Below are 23,540 nucleotides of genomic sequence, written 5' to 3'. Positions count from 1 at the left end.
TATAGGAGGGTCGGCCAGAACGAGCCAACCCTATTGGAGTTCCACAAATTATGTCGGCCATATGTCTTGATAGCCATACAGCACTCACCAACTGAGGGCGAGCGTGGCATATTTAGCCAACCGACCCTTTTAAATTTCAAATTTCCATCGCAAGCAATATTTATAGGAAACCCTTTCCCACACCCGGTTCGTCTATTTCCGATGTGGGATATAAAGTAGGCTACTACCATCTTAACGACTCTTCCACAACCTACTCTTTGAAGTTTTCGCAATTGGGTTTCTAACACCTCTCTCAAAGAGACTTTTGTGGCACTAGCTGCCCAAAATCCGTGGCATGTGGGGACAATTGATAAACACCAATCATTTATAGCTCGTTTTACTTGTTGGTTTATACTGATTTAACTCTCTTTTTTCTTTTTTTTCTTTTCTTGATACTTATTGGGTCTACGGGTTACACAACTTTTTTTGGTGTAAACGGAATCTAATTCAAAATCTCTTCTAATTGATAAAAGATTTTATCAACCAACTTTAATTTCAATCACAGAAATGAAAACGTTGTTGCAATCTGTGTGTTTGTACTTGAGTTTAATCGATGGAATTATTTAGTTATAATCAAACTCGACTAAACCTATCAAACCTTATATCATTTATTGTGACGCTAGGACAATAAGGTATCCCGAATGATTATTCCAAGTGTTGGAATATATGATAATGTCGAATGAATATAGCCTTTCCGCGTACCAAATGTATCCTTAAGCTATTCCAAAAGAGTACGAAATTGATTTTGCAAGCAGGTGAAGAAAAGAAGTGGACATATATGAGCTCAAAAAATTTCATGATCCACTCCTTGATGTAGTAAGCTATGCTAAAAGATTTGGTCCTTACAGAAAGCATATTTCACATACTTAGATGAAGATCTGTACAAATGAAAACACAAACAGTCAACCCTTTTCTCGCATCATTTTAATGGTGCACTCTGCTAGTCAAACCTGCAAGTCCAAAAATGAAACCGGTAAATAGTGCCATAAAATATCAAAGTTACTCATTTTAATGGTGCACTTATAAACAACCTCTAACATCAAATTTGGTGCATTTATAAACAACTTCAGTATCAATTCTAATGGCAGTTAGAATTAAGATATATGAGGATAAAAGGGTGAAGATAAGTTTTTTATTAATCAGAAAATGACAGGCAATATCTGCTCCTTCAAGGGTGGTATAAAGTCGACAAAGTTCAAAAACTATGATTTAATGTTTTGCTTTAAGTTGCAATTAGCACCTTCAATGCTGAACTAATAAAATCAGAGCAGGAGGCCCTGTCACCTTTTAGGAATTAATGTAACACATTGCTTGTGCTTGAAGGAAATAAGAGTCCTTGTATTTTCTGCCACTTCCAATGTGAATTCCATTGCGAATCCAGTCTTCTCGATGTATCCAAGCATCCCGGCCAAAATCAAGAATTCCGAGAATCTGTCAAGAAGATGTTGTAACAAAAGGGATTATATATATATAAGAAATTCATTAAATGCGCAAAAAAGTGCACCCAAGTATACAGGAGGTATAGAAGAGAAACACCTAACTAGAAAAAAAAATAAAAAAATAAAATACAAAAAAGTAATGAAAACACTCAAAGGCAGCCATCCATTGGTATAGGGTATTGAAGAAGAAAACCTTTAACTTCACCAACGTCCTCTTTCTGCCTTCAAAGTTTCAATAATTTCTCTCTCTCCAAATGCATTACATCAAGCAATGCGGCACTAGCTATCTTGCAATGGAGTAAGAAGTGTACGGTTTTTCCACTCTTCTTACATATGCAACACCAATCTATCACAATGATTTGCCTCTTTCTTAAATTACTCATAGTAAAGATCTTACCTAAAGCGGCCAACTACGCAAAGAAAGACACTCTCAATGGGGCCTTGCTCTGCCAAACTCCTCTAAGAGAAAGGAATGCTAACATGGGAAATTAAGACATTATAAAACGATCTTACATCAAACAATCCTCTCTTGGAAAGTATCCTCATTGCCCCGTCTCAATATGACGGAATACAACTAATTGAAGAATTAAGTAAAAAAATTTATCTCCCAATCACGCGCCACTCTGACAAAATTAACATTCCAATGAGGTTTGAGGATAGCCATTTGATAATTGAAGGTGATCCGCCTCGAAGGCCTCCTTAGTGCAGGCAATACTAAACAACTCCGAAAACGACCATAAGGGGTTGCTCAACACACCACACATCATGTCAAACTTCAACATTTGAACCATCACCCACTTCAAATCTATAAAACCTCGAAAATTCCTCCCAACCCCTCTTAATGAATTTTGAAAGACCAACCCCATGTGACCCACTAACTTCATTAGAACACCACTCGCTCCATTGACTATCATATTTAAGATCCACCACCACTCTCCATAAAGCCTCTCTCTCTCTCGTACGCATAACGCCATAACCACTTCTTTAAAAGCGCACGGTTGAACATAAGCAAATTTCGGACCCCTGAACCGCCCTCAGATATCGGAGAACATACCTTGGGCCAACTTACTAAGTAAAATTTGAACTCTTCACCAAAACCTCCTCACAAGAAATCTCACTGTAACTTCTTAATGCGCCTAGCAACTTGAGCCGGGAGGGGGCAGCGGTCTAAGAAATAAGTAGGCAGAATAGACAAGGTACTCTTAATGAAGGCTATCCTACCCCCTTTTAGACAGGTTCAACTACTTCCAACCAGCTAAACATTGCCCAATCTTCTCAACACTGCCGTCCCAAATTGATTTGGCCTTAAAAGGAGCACCCAACGGAAGACCTAGGTACTTCATAAACAAAGATGAAACCCTGCAACTCAAAATGCAAGCCAGACCTTCTCTACATTACCAACAGGGTTCCAATTCTGACTTAGCCAAAATATCTTCAAATCTGAAACAACTTCAAAACATTAAGACAAGTCATAGTCTTTGGGAAATATTAGATAATACTTCTCATGTTTATGGTGACATGTATTCTACCAATGCACACAGGAAGTAATTCAGATGTTAAAATTGTAAGAAGAAAACCATAAAAATGAAAAAAAGAAAGAAGAAAAAAGGCAGTAGCAGAAAACAAACACATATCAGAATCAACTTTAAAAGAGAGTGGTGGTGAGTGCTTGACTTACCACTCCGCCTTTCCATGACACAAAAGTTGGATTTGCTCTTGATTGCAAAACCTATTTAAGATACATTAAAGTCAGAAAATCTTTCATCCAAAATTGAACGAAATTGAGAGAAGAGATGATTTAGGAAGTACAAGAGGAATCTCAGAGGTCAAAAACTGATGATGCATATAAAATTAACATCTTGATCAGCGCATACAGTTGTATAACTCTGGAGCTAAAAAAGAAGTAGAAAAATAACTAAAGTCATACTATTGCCACTACCAGGCTAGGAGCAACTTTGCTAGAATTTAACTCATTGATTGTTTTGTCAATGGGCCTTTTCAGCTTTCTCCCCACTTAAACATAGTTTTATCTATAAATTTTCAAAAGATCTTTTCTTCTTTCCCAAGAAAAATTAATCTAAACGTGTGACCATTTTGCTATGATTTTGGATATGGATGAGGTGTCATGTTTTAGCATAGACACAAACTCTTGGACATGGCAATTAAAAATTTCTAGACAAGGAGACACGGCCATGTATTTTTCATCTTATAATGGAGAATTTTAAACATTTATTATGTTTGACTATCTGATTGCATGCATAAGAACCAAGGATGTGAAACAATACCAGAAATTATAAATATGTATAGCTTTGTTGACATTTTGTAAATAACTTCCATAGTTCTGGATGTCTTTCATACTTATTCGGAAAGATATCCGCATTGTTTTAGGTGAATAAACAAAAATTCTAGTGACGCAGCAGCAATCGGCCTGCACTTAAAAAGTTTATCCATAAACGAAGATGGGGGCCAGTGCGATCAAAATAATAGACTAGTTGGGTGCTTACTAAATTATGCTCATCTGCCCATGGGATCGTTAAGCTGTTATGTTTATACAAGTTCAAGTAACCATGGGTATTTATGGAGTGCATATGTTTGTCTTCTGACAAAGGAGCTGATTTATGAGAAATCAGGTTTCAAAACCTTTAGGTTTGAAAAGGTTGATTTTGACAGCCATCTAGGGCTCTAACCTGATTGCTGCGGCTGCTTTGTTTTCCTATATGCAACCTCTTATGATATATTCAAAAGAGTTGAATTATGTATCATAAGATAAAATAAAAAATGAATCATTAATTTTAGGACTACAAGCACAAATATTGAATGCAGCGACACAAACGTCATCCAAGAAAAAGGTCAAAATTGGAGTTAAGAAGCTTATTTTCTGAATGAAGAAGCTTCCAAGAAACAGAACGTAAAGCTGTGCAATATGGAGAAGGGGATGACACGTTTAAACTAACCTCAACAGTATCAATTGCTTCATTCGAAGGAATTGCATGTAAAACTCTGCAACAAGAAAGGACAAATAAGACTAGTACAAACATTAAAATGGTGTTGGAATCTCCCAAGGAAACTGAATAGGTCCACTACATTTCAGAAAGCATTTAAAAGAGTCAATTTTAAATTAGAATCCATTTGGTCTTGCGATTTTGCAGGCCAAAAGTGTGTTTTTAAACAAAATCGCTGAATGTGTCCCGTTTGAGAATGTGTTTAAAAAAATTGTCGGTTTAAAAACACACTTTACTAATCATGGTGAAGGACTAAAACACATTGGACAGATTCATTCCTCCTGGGCCTTATTAAAGCCATTACGTAAGTATGAAATTTTTTGTGGGAAAATCTATCAAATAAAGTATAATATAAAATTGATAGTACTAACACAATTACACACGTTCTTTCTAAAGCAACAGTTGAACAAACCTTTCCTCCACTGCAGGCACAAGACCACTTGTCAAAGCCACTCCACCTATCTAAAGCACAAAACAATGTTATTTCTTCCTGCCTACATTGAATATACAGAAATAGGATCTCACACAGTCCACCGGTGCTCCCAAACTCACCAATTGTATGCTACAAAATAACTTTCTCTGGAGGTCTATACGCCCTGTCAATCACCAGACAATTTAATCAGTATCACTTACTAGATATAGTAGGAGAGATGTATGCAAATCTACCTGTTGAAAGAATGCTACTTGTGATAGCCTCTGCAAGGCCAACCTTCTCTTCTTTCTTTGGTCTAGCGGAAAAAACTGGGTAGCTATCCCACATTGGTAATCCAACATTCATGCTAGGATATAAACCATCTGATATGTCAGATCTTCTTGGAAATTCCATGTGCCATGTATCTTCCAGCATATCCTCGTAGTCATGAAACCTAGTGAAGTAAACAATTAAAATAGTATCAGAAATTACTACCAGATTCTTCATGTGCAAACTAGTAGAACTTGATAAGCAATACTAACCAAGAACGGGGTGGTGGAGGATACACGTCTGGAACCAAAAGAGTTGGGTAAAACAAACCCATAGGAGGAACCTATTAAAATAACCATAAAAAATATTGTTCCGCCAAACTAGCTAAATTTAAAAAGGACAGAATAAATGGATTTGTTTAAGAAATACACATTAAGAGCGGTTAGCCTCGTCTTGTGAGATCCAGCTGGCATGCCATCCTCATAAGAATGAACTACAGCAACAGCATCAAGTTCCCCCTCCTATGCAAAGGAAAACAAATATTAGTAGAGAGTATAACCAGGGGGGAAAAGACATTTATGTAAAGAAGTCTTGTATATGCCCAAAAAATGTCAAACACTCCTTTGACATATTCAATAGACATCAACAGCTGAATAAATATAACTATTTTTTTCACCAATCATGTCAATTATTAAAGAAGTAAACCTTTTGATTTGAATATTCAGCCAACATGCAGTCAACTCTTTAGATGTCCGTGTCCATGTCCAAACAGAGGGAACATGGTATAAAGCTTGTGGCAAGGTGATTGCAAAATGTGGAACAATACTTGTATTTCTTAGGTCATTGACTACAATATCATGCATAAAAGAGAAATTGCAACAATGAACTTAGGACCCATATATTCCGGCTACCCCAAATGGCCAAGGGGTGTATCAGCCATCCCCAGACCAGCCCCCTTGGCCACCCCCTAGAACCTCTTTTTATTTTATTTTTCCCGAATTTATATGGGTAATTTTGTTTTATTGACAATTTTATGGTCATTTTTGCCTTTTTGCTGGCATTGGGGAGATATTGACAATTTTTAGTAGTTTTAGAGAAGAGGGACATTGGGCTTGTTTGGCAAAGACCTGTATAGAACAAAACATAATAGAATAGTGGGTTGTTAATTTTGGAATTAGTAAAAAGTGATGATGAGATATAAAAATTTAAAAAAATGTATAGAAAAGTGAAAAAGTTTTGGATTGTAGTGAATAAAAAATTATTGATGTGATATAAAAAGTGAAAAAGTGGGAATGTTTTGATGTTGATTGGCGGTGAAAAATATAAAAAAATGAAAAAAAAAAAAAAAACGCATGAACAGTGTTGTATTGTTTTGTATTCTATCAAACAAGGCCAATTGACTCAATCAATAGTGTTTTTTTTTTTTTTTTTTAGGAGGGGGGAGGGGGCATTGACAATGGGGTGGCAATTTGAGGAGGGTATATATATTTTTCCCCTTTTTTTCAACAATTTGTGTCTTTGTTGCACTATTTATTCTTGGCTTCAGTTAAAGCCCAACAACAAGTGAAGCACAAACTACTAGCAAATCAAGTGTTGTTGTAACATTGTCACCCTTTGACTTCTTCTTTTGTATTCGACCAATGACCCTAGCTTCAAACAACAGTTTTATTTATGTTTCTAGCGCAACAACCATACAAGGGCTAGAGCTTAAAGGAGGTAGAGATGACGCGGAAACAAGGAGTTTATGGCGCTACAAGGTTGTGACGGTACTGTCTGTGCCTGCTTTGCATAGAGTGGGCGGCTGTCATGGTGCAATCTGGATGGCCAAAAGGGGCACGGTGGTCGGCGGCGCTGTGCAAGATGGTGGCTTGGGGCAGTTGTTCTGTGCAGAGCGTTTATGGTGGCTGAGTTTGGGGTCAGGGTGGTTCTAATGGTTAAGACTGTTTGAGATGTTTTCTTTCCTTTTTTTTTTTTTTTCCTTTCAACCATTTTGGGTGTGGGTTTCACAGTTTGCTGCAGGAGGCAGTGGGGAGGTTGACAATAATGGCCAGTGGTTGTGTTTGAGTGATGGTTGTCGTGGTATTTTTTCTGCTGGTGTAGCACAGTGGTAGATCGCACAATTGTTATGGAAAACAGGAAAACAATCATGTTAGGCTCTTATGCCAATTTGATATTAGACAAACAATAGACACAAACCACACAGAGAAATTAGGGTAAAGCGAGGAGAAAGAAGCTACAGTGAAAGAAGAGAAACAACAAGCTAGAAAGAGAGAAGCTAAGGAAGAGGAAGGGGAAGAAGAGAGAGAGGGAAGAAGCTAGGGGGAAAGGAGGACAGATAGAGAGAATCAATTTCTCATAATTTTAATTCATCAAAATCTGCCTCCATTGGAGTACAAAAGACACTTAAATAGACTAACAACTAAACCCTAGGGCAACGGTCATTTAATGACTTACCAAATATAATTGAGGATAACGTCCATTTATTGAATTGTCCAAAATAATTCATGGCAATCACCTATTTATTGAATTACAAAAAACAACACCATGGACTTTTAAAACATAAAACTAAATATTAATAACCTAATTAATTAATAAGATCTAAGCTAAAATACAATTTGTGTCTTGCCATTTGCATCATACATGTTAATCAAGAGAATGGGAGATGATTATAAATCCGCTATTGAGAGAGAGAGAGAGAGAGAGAGAGAGAACTCACTTTAATTTCACAATATGTCTCTTTCAGTCGGTTAAGCATCAAAAGGTCTATAGGCTTTGTCAAAATGTCGGTACGGATTTGTGGCCATGTCTGATGATGCCTCTGAGTCCAGAGAAGGCATCTTGCTATATCCTGAAAATGTAAACAGGTCATTGGAATTTTAGTGCAATTAGCAAAGACAAGTATGGATCACCTATGATGTGTAAGGAGCAGATTGGGCTATCACAGAACAAATGCAAAAAGAGTGCAGCAGAAGTAATCCAGAAACATTAGAAGAAAGAGAAGGTCAAATAAAAATGTAAGGAGAACTTTTTGTTTTTGTTTTGTTTTTTCCTTTTGTGGAAATTAACAAAGGTGGGAACCCAAATTGACAAGATGAGATAAAGCTGACTGAGATGTTAAAAGAGTCCAGAGATGCGACAAATAGGAGACAACAAGAAAGCAGTCTAACTGGGATGATTAGGTCACATTTAAAAGCAAATCATGCGGCAATAAGGCATGATATTCAAGTTAAGTTTACCAAAAACAAGATATATGTCAGAAAAAAATGGGTCGAAAAGAGAAATGTAAAAATTTAGGGGATCAAAAAATTGGTGCTGTGCACCTTTACAAATAATTTAGAATGGACACAAACATGAAATAGAAGAAAGAAAGCTGTAGAGGATGATCGGTGCCATGCAAGAACAAAGGAATGCAGCAGCAAGATATTTTCAAGATGAAGGCACCTAGAGGACAAGAAATCAGTTAGAAAGGTCACAAGTCAACATAAAACGTGTGGCAGCACATGTTTTTGCCAAAAATAAGGCCATGAATAAAGTAAACAGAAAAACAAGACTCACACTGCTCACATAAATAATTCCGATTTAAAATTATATTAACAATCAAAGGAAAAGATTTTGTATCTACTTTTCAAAGAAAGAATTATCAAGGTAAACAGTTTTCTCATATACTTAGCTATTAAAGGTGAAGAGAACATAGAAAAAAAATCAATTTTTCAATAATAACTAAAGAAACAATAAATAAGGGTGTATATTTTCCATGTATATTTACAGTTAATTTAGAAGAAAAGTAATGAGTTGTAAGATGAACCAACCTCTCCACCAAAAGGTAATGTCTTCTCTGTAGTAGGTAGTGCCACTCCATCCTAAACACCAAAAGAGACAACAAGTTGATTACCATAGTCAGGAAAGCCTTACTTTCCAGAATTGAGACTTCATCATGCTAAATTTTTTCATACATGATGATCGAAGCATTGAAGTAGCGGTTGTGGTAAATTTCATACATGGCAGTACCAGCAGTGGCAGTGGCAGTCTGTCAGTAATGCTGATAATAGCATAATAAGGAGAAACCTGGTAACTTTTGCTTCAAAAGGAAATATTTTTGCTACGCATACACCCTTTTTTTTTCTTTTAGAAAAGTATATTCAAGTTGGATAACAAGACAAGTGGTTTTTTTTACATATTTAATTTCAAAAGAAAAGAATCAAGGCTGGATGTCCAGTTACAATCGTATTGCAGTTACCTCAATGCAAATCACTGATGTCACCTGAGAACCCATGTTTACAACACAAGCTGTTGATAACCCATTCCCAAAAACAGCAGCTAGACCTTCCTGCATCACCAGTTCCAGAAAAAAATCATCATCTACTAGGGGAAAACCCAGATGAATCATTGGTTACAGCCAAAACATTTCAAACGTAGATGTGGAAATGCAAAGTTCAAGAAAGAAGATCATCAACAACACTGAGAACAAACAGAATTTTTAAAGCAAGATTCCATTTATAGCTTAAGTCTCAAGGAGCAAATGGCATATGGATAAAAAAAAAATGTAATGGTACAATAGTAATCTTGTAGCTATCATAATATTACCATATCTTTTGCTGAAGCAGCATATTAAATCATTAACCAAAGCAAAATCTTCACAAAAGAAAAAAAGAATGATCAAGACATAAAAAAGGGGGATACATTCTCATAGATAACATGATTGAAACTAAGACACCAAAAAAAGAATAACTTTCAGCATATCTATTGTGCCAAATCTATCTCCAACATGCTTATTCTACAAAGCCAATAAGTTCATAAAATATTCATGCACGGTTGCGAAATGGTTGATGCTCAAGAAAAATCCAGGTCAGACTTTATCCAGCAAAATAAGATCACGAAACTAATGCGTATCACACGGCCATAGGACAAACTATTGGTGTGCAAAATTTACTTACATGTCTCCAGTTTCACAAGATTACCATGAACTATAAAGTAATAAATATCTAGCAAAAACAAAACTTTTACTAATTAATAGAAACTCTCACCTGGTGTACCACTGCTGAGCTAAAGCGCAAGTCTCGCAACACTAAGGTTAACATTTCCTTTATTTCTGCTAGTCACAAACAACAGATAGAAAATTAAAATAGTTCTCCTATCTCCCACATTAATTCTTCTCTTCAGGTAGAAGAAAACTAAGCAAAGATGGTGAGAGAATCAAAGATTTACAAGCATAAGATCCTTGAAGCTTTTGCTTAGAACATAAGACAACTAGAAAATGCAGTTTTAAGCAGAGTTCAGACATTATCTTTTACATAAATGGCATGCCAATCAGTAAGATGAACTACATGTGCCAGGCAGAAATACCCAGAATGTTTTTAGTAAGGCTTGATCAAGTAACATCAAAGGTGGTTAGCCTTTCACTTATACATGATGTACAAACCACCAACAGATAGTTGGCTAGGTTGCAGCGGCTAGCAATAAAACTTTAAAAAAAAAAAGAAAAAAGAAAAAAAGAAGAAGAAGACATTATTCTGGTGGAGAGGCAAATAAGCAGAGGATCGCAACCTAGAGTGGAGGCTTGAATTCAAATTTATGGTACAACTTCAACAGACTTAAACCAGGTAAAGTAGCTAGCATCTTTAAAATCATTCAAGTCAACAAAAAAGTGACAACACTATGAACTGACATTACTATGATGCAAGCTAACACTACGCAAACTGACAAGCACAATGAGATATAATTTCAAAGATGCTTAAAAATCAAGATTAATGCTTAATAGTCCCCAAAAGCCAAATCAAATCACTATGTATCCATAATTTCTTAAACCTCAAGAATATTTAGTGCTCTAGTATAAAGAGTATCCAGCATACACAGAATGCTTGTTGAGAAGCCATAGCCATGGATATCTTAGTCCTAGATCTGGCAAGCATATTCTAAAGTACGTATCAGAGACGATATCTTCAGGTTCAAGCTGAGAAAAAGCTTACACTCAGCTGAGACAACAGGATTCCAAAATCAAGTATTCAGTGTCAATAATGTATTTGATATGCAGATCTCCTTGATCCATAGAGGCTTAAGCATTTAAGATGAAAATGATTTGTTTATAAGAAGATATAGCAATCAAAAGGGTCAAAGACCTAACAAATTGAATAAGGCTACATAAATTTTCTCTTCTCTCTTGTAGAGCCTTCTGTCTTTTCTCTTCCCGAACCTAGGTTTCCCCTGTTCCTTCCCCTCTAATCCCTTACCTTTACTCAGTAGCCTCCCCATCCTTTTCCTTCATGGATCAACCTTTGCAAGCAATCGAACAACTCATATCAAGAACTGAAGCTTTGAACTGGAATGACAACCATCCCTCCCTCAAACCCAACTCAACTTCACCTGACACTCAAACTCTATCCTCTAAGTTGATCCACGTTAATATCAATCCTTATGCCCCAGATATTTTGAAGCTCATAAAATTGCTTATCAGATCACACCTCTCAGCCTGGCAAAATTCCATACATGGCTCAGTTCCTTGGCAGCCTCATCCTCCAGGATCAGTTAAGGCTAATTTCGATGTGGCAATCCGTTCTACTTTTGCTGTGGCAGCAGCAGTGCTTAGTGACTCCAATGGATGTATTATCTCAGCCATTACCCATAAACTTCACTTTGTGGATGTGAACATGGGGGGCAAGCTTATGCAGCACTTCTAGCTGTTCAGCTAGCTATGTCAGAGGGTTGCACTTCTTTATTTCTGGAAGGGGGTTCATTAACGACCATCTTGGCTGTTAACAAAGCCAATTGCTTCACAGAGTGGTCCTCCACCTCCATTATTGCTGATATTCACCATCATCTGCAGTTTATTCAAAGATGAACTGCATCAAAGATTACTACGAGTGCCAATTTCGTGCACATCACACTGCAAAGTGAGCCGCTTCTAACTTAGTGTTTGGAAGCATTCCAATTCTTCCCCCTTTTCTTTGTTCTATTAGGATCAACAGTGAGAAAGATCCCCCTGTTTAGCACCCCCCCCCCCTTCTCTCTCTCCTGTATTTCTCAGAAAGAAGAAGAAAAGGAAAGATCAAAGGGAAGATTTTCTTTGTTGGATGCCTTTGAGGAAGATTTTCATCGGGATAGTATGGGGAAGCGGCATAAGATCAAAGGGAATTCTTCGCGGGGAAGTGGTGTTGAGGCGATTGGTGATTCTCCTGGGGCTGCGATTGATCTTAGCTTCTGTGTTAACACTCTAGGATTATCCCACGAGGGGAATGTGGAGGGCTTTTTAGATTTCATGACTAGTATTGATGCGGAGCATCGCATTGAGGCTTCAGTTTCCTCTTCTAAGTTTAAAGGGAGTCGTGAAGTGAAAAACTTAGAGTGCTCGATTAATTATGATGCTAGAGGGTTAGGTTCTAGTAGGGGCAAGGCTAAGCGGACTATTGCGATGTATTAGTATCGGGGTTTTGTGGGCTGTTTTGTAGGGGTCTTTCGGGTTTTTTCTTTTGGGTTTTTCGGGTGTTTTTTCCCTTTCCCCTCTTTTGCTTTTTAGTGTCCTTTTGTATACTTCCTGTATGCTTAGGGGCGCCTTTACGCTTTTAATAAAATTCTCTACTTACTTATCAAAAAAAAAAGAAAAGGAAAGATATAGCAATCCTTTTCAACAAACACAAAATCGGATCACATTTAAAGCATTCTCCAGATAATATCACACTGAGTTCAGAAACCTATAAGCAATAAACTTTTATGATTGTCATTAAGGAGGCTACTATTAAAAAAAAAAAGAAAAAAGGAGGGAAGTATAAGCTAGTGGGAAAAAACATAGTAACATACTTCTAAACAATTATACAAGATAGAGAGCGGAACGACTACTATTAAGGTTTATCGTAGTATAGCTATTCAAGTAAAAGGCAATTTTACAACATATGGAAGATGGTAAAACTTAAATGAGAAAGAGATTTCTTATATATATATATACACATATATAACCACATTTTTATCCCACAAAGCTAACATGATAGTTCCAACTAATCTTTGGATCAATTTTTGTTAAAAAATAATAGTAATAAAAAATAAATAAATTCCAAAGGTTAGTTGGGACTATCACGTCAGCATTGTAGGATAGTTATAGAATAAAAATGTGGTGTGTATATATATATATATATATAAGTAAATGAGAGAGATTTCTCTACCCTAAAGATCTAAAAATCTGTAAAGAACTATTTGAGATATAAATACCCCGATTATCAAATGTTTCTGGCACAACAAGAATGGCAGAGTACATGTTTCTCTCAATGTGAGGGATATGCAGTTTCTCTATCAAAATCCAGTCCCAAATAGCATGCAGATCCTCAAGTACCTGAAAAATAAGCAAAATGTAAGTATAAGAAATAGTAGTTTGCAAAACACTAAAAGACAGTATTGTTTTGTGTTTTGGTAAAAAAATTAAAGAGCAAGAATTTTAAGAAGTCATCACATTACTTACCTTGGAACGAGGTATGGTTGGGGTAGGCTTATATAGCTAATTAAAGTTCCATTATCTAAAATTAGTATGAAATCATGTTTCAAAAGTAAACTGGTTTCTTGTCCATCCATTTCCTACTTCCCTTCATCTCTTGCAATTTGTAACCATTATTCTATTTTATCCCATCACATTATAAGGTTCCAATCCATTACATATCTAAATTTTCTTTACAATAATAACGATGACCACAACAACCACAACAACAAAAAATAATAATGATGATAATAATAATAATAATAATAAAAAGGAATAAGAAAGGCACTCCTCTCTTTCAAGAGGATTCGTGGAAATAATTATTTGAGTCACTAAATTCAGTGATATGGCAAAAAAGACTTGCATTTGACAAATATGACTGCTAGAAATTTTTTTCTGATGCATGATGAAGCTAAATAAACATGGGGACTGTACCTGCTGCATGGGATAGTGTTGAGAAATATTCAAATGACCTCTGCGAATAGGACGTTGTAAGCAATATGGCTCTGTCGGGGATATTTTAAGTGCTTCCTCACCACAAATGAACCGTCTGAATTTGGGTTTGCTTGAAATAAGTTCCTTAGAATTAGTGCCTTCATGCTGGTCCACAGACTCATTAGTCACAACTTCATTTGTCGAACTTCCTGCATAAGCAATTTGCATTTTTAAAGAAATGAAATCCGAGAACAAACTAATCATGGTAGCATGTTAAATGCTATCAAGTTTAATTCCATATCATCCAACAGATTGTGATCAATCAGAGAATGAATCAAGTAGCATAGAACACGAAACATGTAAAGAAAAATGAGAATACTATGAAAGTATCTTACTGAAAATTATCAAAGCCTCAATTTTCAAATAAAGTCAGCATAGACTGATACAACCGCCATTGTATTTTGATAAGAAGATATACAATACCAGCAAAACCTTTATCTCAAATCTCTAACCACTTGGCCCCCAAAACTAAACCCTCTCTGCCTCCTCCCCCTCACCTCCCCCCCCCCCCCCCCCCCCCCCCAAAAAAAAAAAAAAAAAAACCCAAAACAAGGGCTTTTTATCTAATCCTTCCTGATCACAGAAGAGATAAGCAAAGGAAAAATGAATTTTAATCATGACCATTTCAATGGTAGAACATGAAATTATGACCTAGAAACCCTGCACTGCAGCAATAAAGAACAAAAATCTTGTTGGATGAGACTTCTCATGCAGTTCAAAGCTGAATGGGTCGTGTGGTGCACTACTGTGCAAATTAAAACAGGATCAGGATAATTAAAGCTGACAGACTCTTCCCCTGGCCCACACCAATGTATGTGGAATAATGGGGTAAAATATTAGCCAGTTGACCTATTGAGAAAATTACGCACAAAACATGGGGAACTGACAAGGTTCAATTCTTTTCTTCCCAGTTTAAGCATGTAGCATTTTCTCACTCACTTATCTCAAGATGGATCAGAACCAAAGTATGACTAGAGATACATAAAGAAAGCATTATAACTGCAATTAACCTATCAAAACAAAGGAAACACCATCAAAGAGTCAAGGTGTTCTCTCTTAAGAGCTGTATTCTAGCCGCAACTTGCCAAACAATTGGAAAACCCCTTATCTGCATGCACCATGGCTTACATAGGGCTTACATGATTGTTTTGAAACAGCTAATTCAAATGGGGCTTTCAGTTTGCTTCTAGAATGCCATTGAAATAGTCTATTTTGATTCTTTATGACTTTGTTAGGGCTTCAATGGACTTGAAAGCAGCAACTCAAGTCTCACTTTTATACGAGAATGAAAGGGTATTTCAAGTAGTGCTTTTGTAGCTGTCATAGAAAAGATATTTCAATTAAGCTTTGTTTGTTTTTATGTATATTTTCCACAAAACATTTTCCTCATTTTTAGGTGTTTGGTTGAGACAAGAAAATTTGGTCAATTGAAATAGTTCTACGAGTCAATGTACAATCATCCTAAAATGATATAAAATGGCCTATGTTTCTAAGAAATGTAAACCATATTCCAGAGACGATAAACATTCCCCCCCCCCCCAAAAAAAAAAAATCCACCCTCCCTCAACCCTGAAAGATCGCTGAATCTTGCCATCCCGCACCCAAAACCACCACCCAGGTAGATATGGGTCTACCGATTGAAGTCGATAACGAGTTTCTTGGTCGGAGAGCAAAAGCAAGCCTTGATATCCTCACTTAAGTTGGCGATAAGCTTGTTATGGTGGTGGGAGGGACAAGGAAGACAGTGGTGACAATGACGTTTTCGATTGGGTAAGTCGAGATTGCAGACGTCAGTGGTCTGTGACACCACAGAAAGTTAAGTCTCATATTGGGTGGGTGGATTGTAAAGGTGTTACATGGGTGCAAAGTCCTACCTTAATTCCTTACTAGGTGAGACTTGACTTTATAAGTGATTCCAATGAGCTCCAAATTGTAATTTCGACTAGCCATTTCCGAGTAATAGTGCATATATGATTAGCGCTTTCCTTAGATTGTGACAAATGGTATCAAAGAAACCTAGTAACACCATGTGGCACTTAGTCACTACAACTTAACATGAACCCTGACGTTAGTCAAGGATTTGAGTAGGGGAGATTGTGACACCTCGGAAAATTAAAGCACATTGGATAGGTGGATTGTGATTGTGTTACATGGGTGTTAAGTCCCTCATTGGTTCCTTAAAGTGGATCTAATGAACTCTAGTTGTAACTTTGACCAGTCATTTTAGAATGATATTGTAGATGTGACTAACATTTTTTCTGGGTTGTGACACAGTTAATGTCCCAAAGGTCAATGTTAAGGTGGATCAAGTGAATGAGGTCGAAGGCCGAGCTTCTTGGTCACGATAGAGGCCAGGAGGCCACGATTGCAAAACCCGATTTAAATATATGGGCTGTTGAAGCATGATAAGTTGATGCTTGGGTTGATTGGATCTAGATTTTGGGTATTATTTGTTTGGATTTCTTGTAATGGTGTCATTGATTGGTGGTTTCTACGGTTGGTGATTGTGGCGTGGTGGCAACTGCAGCAGTTTGGATGGATGGGTATTGTGGTGATATGAGGCTTATGGTTATTCAGGTAGGTCACTCAATGGTCGTGTGTTGAATTTTGGCTGAAATTGTGTAAGGTCGTCCACATGTGTAGAGTGTGTGAAATTTTATGTTTTTTTAAGGAGTTGTTGGCCACACGGTGCTTTCCAGCCAGTTCCTAGTTGGTTTCCGGTTTTTTATTGTCTTCTATGTACCAACCAATAGCGGAAAATGGTTTTAGAATCCTTTTTAGGGTGATCGCAAAACATCTGAAAAATAGTAGTTTTCCATAAAATATTTTTAGTTGAAAATGTTTTACGTTAGAAACCCATCGAAACAAATGGAGTCTTGGTGTTTCTGTAATTGTTTTTGGAAGAACTATTCTAGAAATAGCTTTTCTATAATTGCTTTAGAATCAACAACTTGAACAGCACTTTTAGTTCTTCATCACTTTGTTTAGGATCCCACTAAATTTTAATGCACCACTTGAAGTGCTACTATAATTACTTTGAAAACACAAGCAATGTTTCTATAATTATATGGAAAGATTTATCCTAATTACTTGTCCACCTCAAATAAGATGCTCGGCAAAATGGGCATGAGAAGTCAATGAACAAATAGACATGCGTGCATATGTTCCAAATTTTCAGTTACCTAATGGCAAAGTTGAAGTTGGTCCCTTCTCGTATGTATCAGTCCAAGTAAATGCTGCTTCCTTCCTGCCACTCTGTGGATTATATCCATCTACACGTCCCATCTGCATAATAGTTTAATCAATTTCACTACTCTTGGCAGTTACTGGCCAGTGAGCAAGCTGTTGTATATAGTCCATTCAAGCCTTAATAATTGAAAATCTTCTTTTTCATATATAAAGAATTAAGCATCACTGTTTATAGTACATTTATATATTTGTTACACCCAAACTGAGAGAGAGAGAGAGAGAGAGAGAGAGAGAGAGAGAGATGTGCAACACTTAGGAAAGGAATTTGATAGAATTAAGATTTAAGAAAAAACGAATGAAATTTCTATTCTGTTCTTATTAACAACTTTCTAATTAAGTATTTAGAATAGAAAAAGTTGAATGAAAGTGGACCAAGGACTTGTAGTCTATTTTCTTGTTTCCTTCCGTGTGAATTCCAGTTTACTAATTCTCGTTTTTCAAACTGCTTTCAATCAGAGCAAAAAATAGCCTCTGTGTTTATAGGAAATGTTACATACCGCCACAAAAAAAACAAGGAACCGACCTGTCTAAATCTAATTACCGCAACTACAAGGACAAAATTCATCTAAGAATATTTTTTCTAAATGTCTTTATGCATACCTTGCGAGGGAACGAATTGTGGGCAACCTCTTCATCCAGAAAAGGTATCTTCATCAATGACGCAATCTTTAAAAAAGAAGAAAACAAACAAACAGAATTAAAATGAAAAAAATAAAAATAACAACAATAACAACAATATTCTGTAAAAATGTGTAACAATGTGCGTAGACTCACAACATCATATGCCTTCTCCCGCTCCATATGCTGAGCAGTAGTAATCTGGGAATTGAGCATCTGAAAAGGCCAAAAAAAAAAAACACTCTTTAAAAATGCTAATATAATAATTAAATTCACCTTGCTATGTCAGTTTAGTAATTTAACATGGTATCATAACAGTAGTTATGAGCTCAAAGCCTACCTCCGCACTCTACCTCACACATTTCAGGTAAATAAGTGGGTAGAAGTGGCATAAGCGTTTAGAATGATTTAACACCAACCAAAATCCAAGACTTGATGAAAATTGTAAAATTCAAACTTCCAAAAAGAAAATGCAACTCCAGACGATACTGAAAGAGTCACAAACCTGGTCTTGAACATTTCTCTTGGGGACTTGGTTGGTGTACCGAGCAACGCAGTGAGGAATATTGAACGGAGTGTCCTGCGAAGCGAGACCTATTCTGATGTTTGCAGAACCTGGAGGTACCAAAAAAAAAAAGGAAAAAAAGAACGAATCAGTGTGCTTGTGCTCGTGAATTTCAGGGCTGAATAGTAATGGTTTGGGTGTGAGCGAGTAGGGATAGGCTTAGGGTTACGGTACCTGGGTTGATGACGACTAGATTGGAGCCTCGCTCGGCGACGAGTTGTGTAGGAACCACGGTTTTTAGGTAATCCTGCGAACATAAGAGAAAAAACTTCTCAGATTTTCCAGTTGGCTGAATCAGTGGTAGAAGCTCTGAGGGTTCGTCTGGTCGTTCTTACCATGGCAAATGGACTGAGTCACTGCAAGAACACTGACCCGTTGCTGTTGCTCCTTCTATTGCACTGCGTTTCGGTTTTGCTTTTCCTTATTTTCTTTTTCTCTTTTTTTTTTTTAATTCCTCAAGCCGGGAATTTCGCCAGTCCTAACTCCGCCGGAGTCCTCGGGTTCAGGTACAATTCTCGGAACGCCGAGGACAGCCTCGCAGAGTTCTTCCGCAGGGTAGATTCAAGAATGGAAACAGCATCGAAGGAGCCTGGGGGCAGTCGGAATTTTTTCAAGTAAATGTATATCACCATATGAGTATATCAAATATTATCGAGTCGGGTCTCCGGTCTCTCTTTTGTGTTTTTTTCTTAGAAAATAGATTTCGATTTATGACCCGACCCGAACCGAACCTATCAGTATCCAGAAAATCGTTAGTCGTTACCGACTTCCAGTTGAAGCCTGTCGGGAGCGGCGGTTGATAGGGGCGGGTTTGGGTGGGTTTTGCCCAGCCCAATTTCGAGCAATTTGCCTACAGATCTATAGCTGTGACAAATCAATAATTCTGTCATAATTTTCTTTTTGACAAATCAAAAATAATTTTGAAATAAAGTTATTGCCTACCATCTAAAACTACGAAGTTTTATAATTGGCTTCATTGAAACAGCCAATGTTACGTTGTGTATAATTTTCGTTTCATTTTTTCTTTTTTGTTTTGATTATTAATTATAAACAGAAATACAACAGTCACTTATTGGGATTTATACACGCACAAGTACGTAACCATGTCTGCTAAAATTGTCCTTATTAGGATACTCGAGTTTAAGATAGAATCAATTTGTCAATCAAATCATGTTCAAATCTTACTTTATCTTGCCCACCAACTACCATGTGAACAAAAGAAGCAAAGTTCAACAAAGTTCTTTTATTCTCAAATAATCGCATCTTCAAGCAATCCATTCGATCATTTGCTGATATACAATTTCACTCCATACTGGAAAGAACCAAAAAATCAAAGTAACATGCCCTAGAAAAGGGAAATATAATTTACAAAAAATGAGCATAAGCTAAGTAGCTTGATGTACAGCCACACTTATGCCGGATGCTGCATAGTCCCAGCTTGACACCCTGAAATTTCAACACCTAAAAAGAATCCATTTTGCAACTACTAGTCTACTACTTCTCTTTTATATCTGAACTTTTTTTTCTGAGTATATCTAAACTGTCTTTGTTTTGGGAGTCTTCTTCTTCAGTTGCCTCTTCAGAATTGAGTTCTTCATCCCTATGAAGAAAAGCAATGCACCACAAAGTGCTGTGCTCTGCAAAAAAATTGCAAACCCAAAATTCATAGTTTTCACATGGCAAACAAACAGACAATGAAGAGAAACACAAAAGACTTTTTATACAAACCTGCAAGAATTCATTCAAGAGTAAACCATATTGAGGCTCATCACGTGGGTAGTTATAAAAATCGTAAAGAATTGGAGTGGTGAGCACCAAGGGGAGGAGCTACAGCAAAGGAAAAAAGAATGTCACATACTCAGCAGTAGCTGGAACACAAAACTCAGAGGTCATTTCTTCAAACGTATAAAATAAACCAAAATTAAAGTAAATTCTAACCATGAGACAGGCTGCAAAGCTGCTGTAAAATACAAACAGAATGCCTCCAATCCCTTTCATGAAAATAGTAATTCCAACTAAATGTCTAACCTGTTTGGAAGATCGTCAAATCAGAAATGAAATTACACATTTTTAATTGGTAAACAACTGATCCAGAGAGTAAAAACACCAAAAGGCTCTTACATCAACATCAGGCACCCTGACCCCTAATACGGAGGACAAACTTTTCTGCAAAACACTGAATTTGGTAGCAAACTCCTTTGCAGCAGGTCCGCCATCAGCACCGAATTCATTATACCTAAGTATTGTTTCAATGCGAAGGAACATATATAGCATTGCTCAGTACAGCCCAGTGTGACAGCTTCATAATGCAAGCAATAAACCGAACTTAAGGTATTCATTTTGTTCAACAAATGACACAGAGAAGATATTTATTAAACAACAAGCCCATATTACTATCTTCTAATTTTAACTTCAAATTACACAAAACTTGTTAAACAGTCAAGGGAAATGACAATAACAGGCAGACCAGCAGAAGCTGCAGAGCAATTTGATACAAACCTCATTCTTAAAAATTAGCTTACGAAGGAAGGGTGTCCAAGAGCTTATATATGCATAGTTAAAATTGCACTTAATTGATGTGGGACAGTTAAGATCATAATATATTACCACGCTACACAACTGATGTCCACAACAGCCCACTCTATTGACACTGATTCGATGATAATCTTTTTTCTTTTGGCGGCTCCACTCACCTATCAATATTCAATGACTTAACACTAAGCTTATACATAGTATCAAGACATTTTAATCCAGCCTATAGGTCGCTCCCATTGTGACTCGGCCGCAAAACCACAACCCATTCTATCCCATACTCGACAAACTGAGTTTGATCTCATACTCGACGTGGTGACTAGCTCTGATACCAAATGATAAAAAACTTCAAGTAAAACTTGTCTTTAAAAACCAACTTATAAGGAGAAGTTGCTCAAGAGCTTATATATACATGGTTATGAATGCACTTAACCAATATGAAATACTTAGGATCGTAACACGATTACGAATGCAAGGCAACAACAGTGTTCTCCGGGGCAAAAACAGTGTTCTCCAGGGCACTGAAATCTAGGACCGAGCACTTTGATACCCCCCACCAGTGTTAATATTAAAATTAGACTTTAAAAAACACACAGAAAAACAATGTTAAATTAATTATTTACAAACATTTTCCACAAGATCACAGAGCTGCGGTTGTTGCTAGAGTATCATAGCAAGTCGCTGCATAAAGTAACATAGATGAATTTCCTCCCCCAGATTTTCAAGAACTCAATGAACCACAACAAGATTTGACAAGAAAAAAGTGCAGTAACAACTCATTAATTGAACCAACAGCTGTATCAACACTCTTGGAACCTCTTCACATTAAAGTTACATCTATAATTATCTTATGTCCATCATTACTCTCTATTTCTTAAACTGGATTAAGACCCTTATTATTTTTTAGCATAACTTTGTTACCAAGTTATGGAAATCTTAATTATTACTTTTAAGTTAAATGATTTAAATTTCATCACTCTACAGTTATTACCTCAATTCTTTCTTAATATATTAATATCCTATTAACTAATAAATACTAATATGCTCAAATCTAAAATTGTTAATTAGTTAATTTTAAGATGGTAGATAAGATTCTAACAATAGGGTGACCATAATCTCCTAAATTAACCACCTTTAGAAACACAAAATACCCTAACCTGAATTTCACACAGCAGTGTTATTAACTTTAGAGGCAGATCAGCGTTAAGAAAAGCAGACTCTTCTTGTACCCAAAATATGCGCAAACCACAAAGAGAAATGTAAAAAGGGAAACAAATCCTGATTTGACAGATCTGAGAGGAAAAAGAGAGATAAAGAGTTAAAGAAAAGCTCACATTTGCCTGGCGGAGAGGATGAAGAGCGAGGCGAAGAGCACTCGTCCCAAGAAAGAGACGAACCCCATTAGCCCCTTTGGGTTTTTTTCTTTTTCTTTTTCTTTTTTTTTTTTCCTTTTCTGCTCAGAGAGAGAGAGTGAGTGCTAAGATAGTCGTTGGGACGAGTGGTCAATTATACAGCAAACAAAACAGAATATTTGCGAGATCAGACGGACGCACAAATTTGGGTTTCGATCGGATCGAACGTTGACTCGATGATGCCCACAGTTCCGGAGTATTGTGCCCCGCTTGTTTTTTTTTTGAAGAGAATGTCAATTAATCCATTCAAGGGGGTAAACAAAGTTACAATCATACTGAGAAAAACTCAGAACATTACAGGACTCAAAACAATACAGAGATCCCAAGCCAAATACCCCATAAAGCTATGACTAATTGCTACAGATAAACCTAGCCAACAGAAAGGTGCCTATGCGTTGACGGAGGACCCAACATTACTTGCACTATGGAATCGGTCACAAACAGTCTGTGCAGAAAAGCTATGACTAGATTAGATTAAGCACAGAGCAATAGCCAAATACAAGCAGAGATCAAGAACAGGTAAAAAACACCCAAAACCAGAAGCTGACGTCGGAAGGAGCACCGTCGGCGGCGCGTGGAGCACACGCGCCGTCACCGGCGCCGGCGCGTGAGAAACACGCGCCAAAGACAGGAGAGCCGCAGCAGTGGAAGAAACGCCAGAAGTCCTCGGCTCCAACCAGAACCGGCAAAAGATGCAGCTGTGGCACACACGCGCAGTCGAAGGGAGGAAAACCCCAGGCGAGTGCATACCACGCGCCGGTGACCAGTGAGCGTCTCGGCCGGAGAAAACGGTGAAAGGAACAGAGGACGACGACGGGAGCGACTGGGGGGCGCGTGTCGTCAGCACATAAGCGGAACAGAGCAGATCTGGCACCAAAGAATATTGAAAAGTAAAGCCCCTACCAGATCTACCCACCGGCGGCACCGACGGAGGCTCCACCGCTTCAGGGGCCTCAGAAAGGGTGTACCTGCCAAGCAAAGCAAAAACAAGAAAACAGAAAAAGAAAACAACCACCATAGACCAAACGGCTAGGGGACTAAAACCACCATCG

The 23,540-nt window shown here is 37.2% G+C and overlaps 2 protein-coding genes and 1 non-coding gene across 5 annotated transcripts; all 3 read right to left on the bottom strand.

Moving 5' to 3' along the window:
- Positions 1–3: 3 nt before the first annotated feature.
- On the bottom strand, positions 4–132 carry LOC133859021 (U11 spliceosomal RNA). The gene has a single exon (XR_009898687.1). It is a non-coding gene; the product is annotated as a U11 spliceosomal RNA (small nuclear RNA).
- A 663-nt stretch (positions 133–795) lies between these two features.
- On the bottom strand, positions 796–19,178 carry LOC133874121 (actin-related protein 9). 2 transcript variants are annotated; one of them, XM_062311957.1, is made up of 21 exons: positions 18,880–19,177; positions 18,719–18,791; positions 18,485–18,594; positions 18,136–18,195; positions 17,962–18,027; positions 17,295–17,397; positions 14,053–14,261; positions 13,359–13,479; positions 10,187–10,251; positions 9,400–9,489; positions 8,972–9,022; positions 7,879–8,010; positions 5,594–5,683; positions 5,435–5,505; positions 5,147–5,346; positions 5,033–5,076; positions 4,893–4,942; positions 4,433–4,478; positions 3,157–3,207; positions 1,324–1,470; positions 796–989 (listed from the first exon to the last, which is right to left on the bottom strand). In XM_062311957.1, exons 1-20 carry the CDS (start codon positions 18,880–18,882, stop codon positions 1,327–1,329), a joined length of 1,779 nt encoding a protein of 592 aa, XP_062167941.1. In that variant the 5' UTR covers positions 18,883–19,177; the 3' UTR covers positions 796–989; positions 1,324–1,326. The 2 variants fall into 2 exon arrangements, 1 of the variants encoding a protein (XP_062167941.1); XR_009901215.1 differs by lacking the exon at positions 796–989 and having other exon boundaries at positions 1,429–1,470; positions 4,893–4,938; positions 18,880–19,178.
- A 594-nt stretch (positions 19,179–19,772) lies between these two features.
- On the bottom strand, positions 19,773–22,690 carry LOC133874133 (uncharacterized). 2 transcript variants are annotated; one of them, XM_062311973.1, is made up of 5 exons: positions 22,411–22,682; positions 20,666–20,780; positions 20,483–20,572; positions 20,273–20,371; positions 19,773–20,181 (listed from the first exon to the last, which is right to left on the bottom strand). In XM_062311973.1, the coding sequence occupies exons 1-5, from the start codon at positions 22,476–22,478 to the stop codon at positions 20,080–20,082; spliced, it is 474 nt and encodes a 157-aa protein (XP_062167957.1). In that variant the 5' UTR covers positions 22,479–22,682; the 3' UTR covers positions 19,773–20,079. The 2 variants fall into 2 exon arrangements, with proteins under 2 accessions (XP_062167957.1, XP_062167966.1); XM_062311982.1 differs by lacking the exon at positions 20,483–20,572 and having other exon boundaries at positions 22,411–22,690.
- Positions 22,691–23,540: the final 850 nt, after the last annotated feature.

This window comes from Alnus glutinosa, chromosome 1, assembly GCF_958979055.1.
Source record: "Alnus glutinosa chromosome 1, dhAlnGlut1.1, whole genome shotgun sequence".
Classification (NCBI taxonomy): domain Eukaryota; kingdom Viridiplantae; phylum Streptophyta; class Magnoliopsida; order Fagales; family Betulaceae; genus Alnus; species Alnus glutinosa.
Note: the sequence above shows the minus strand (reverse complement) of the source record. Positions and strands in the feature narration are given on the sequence as shown.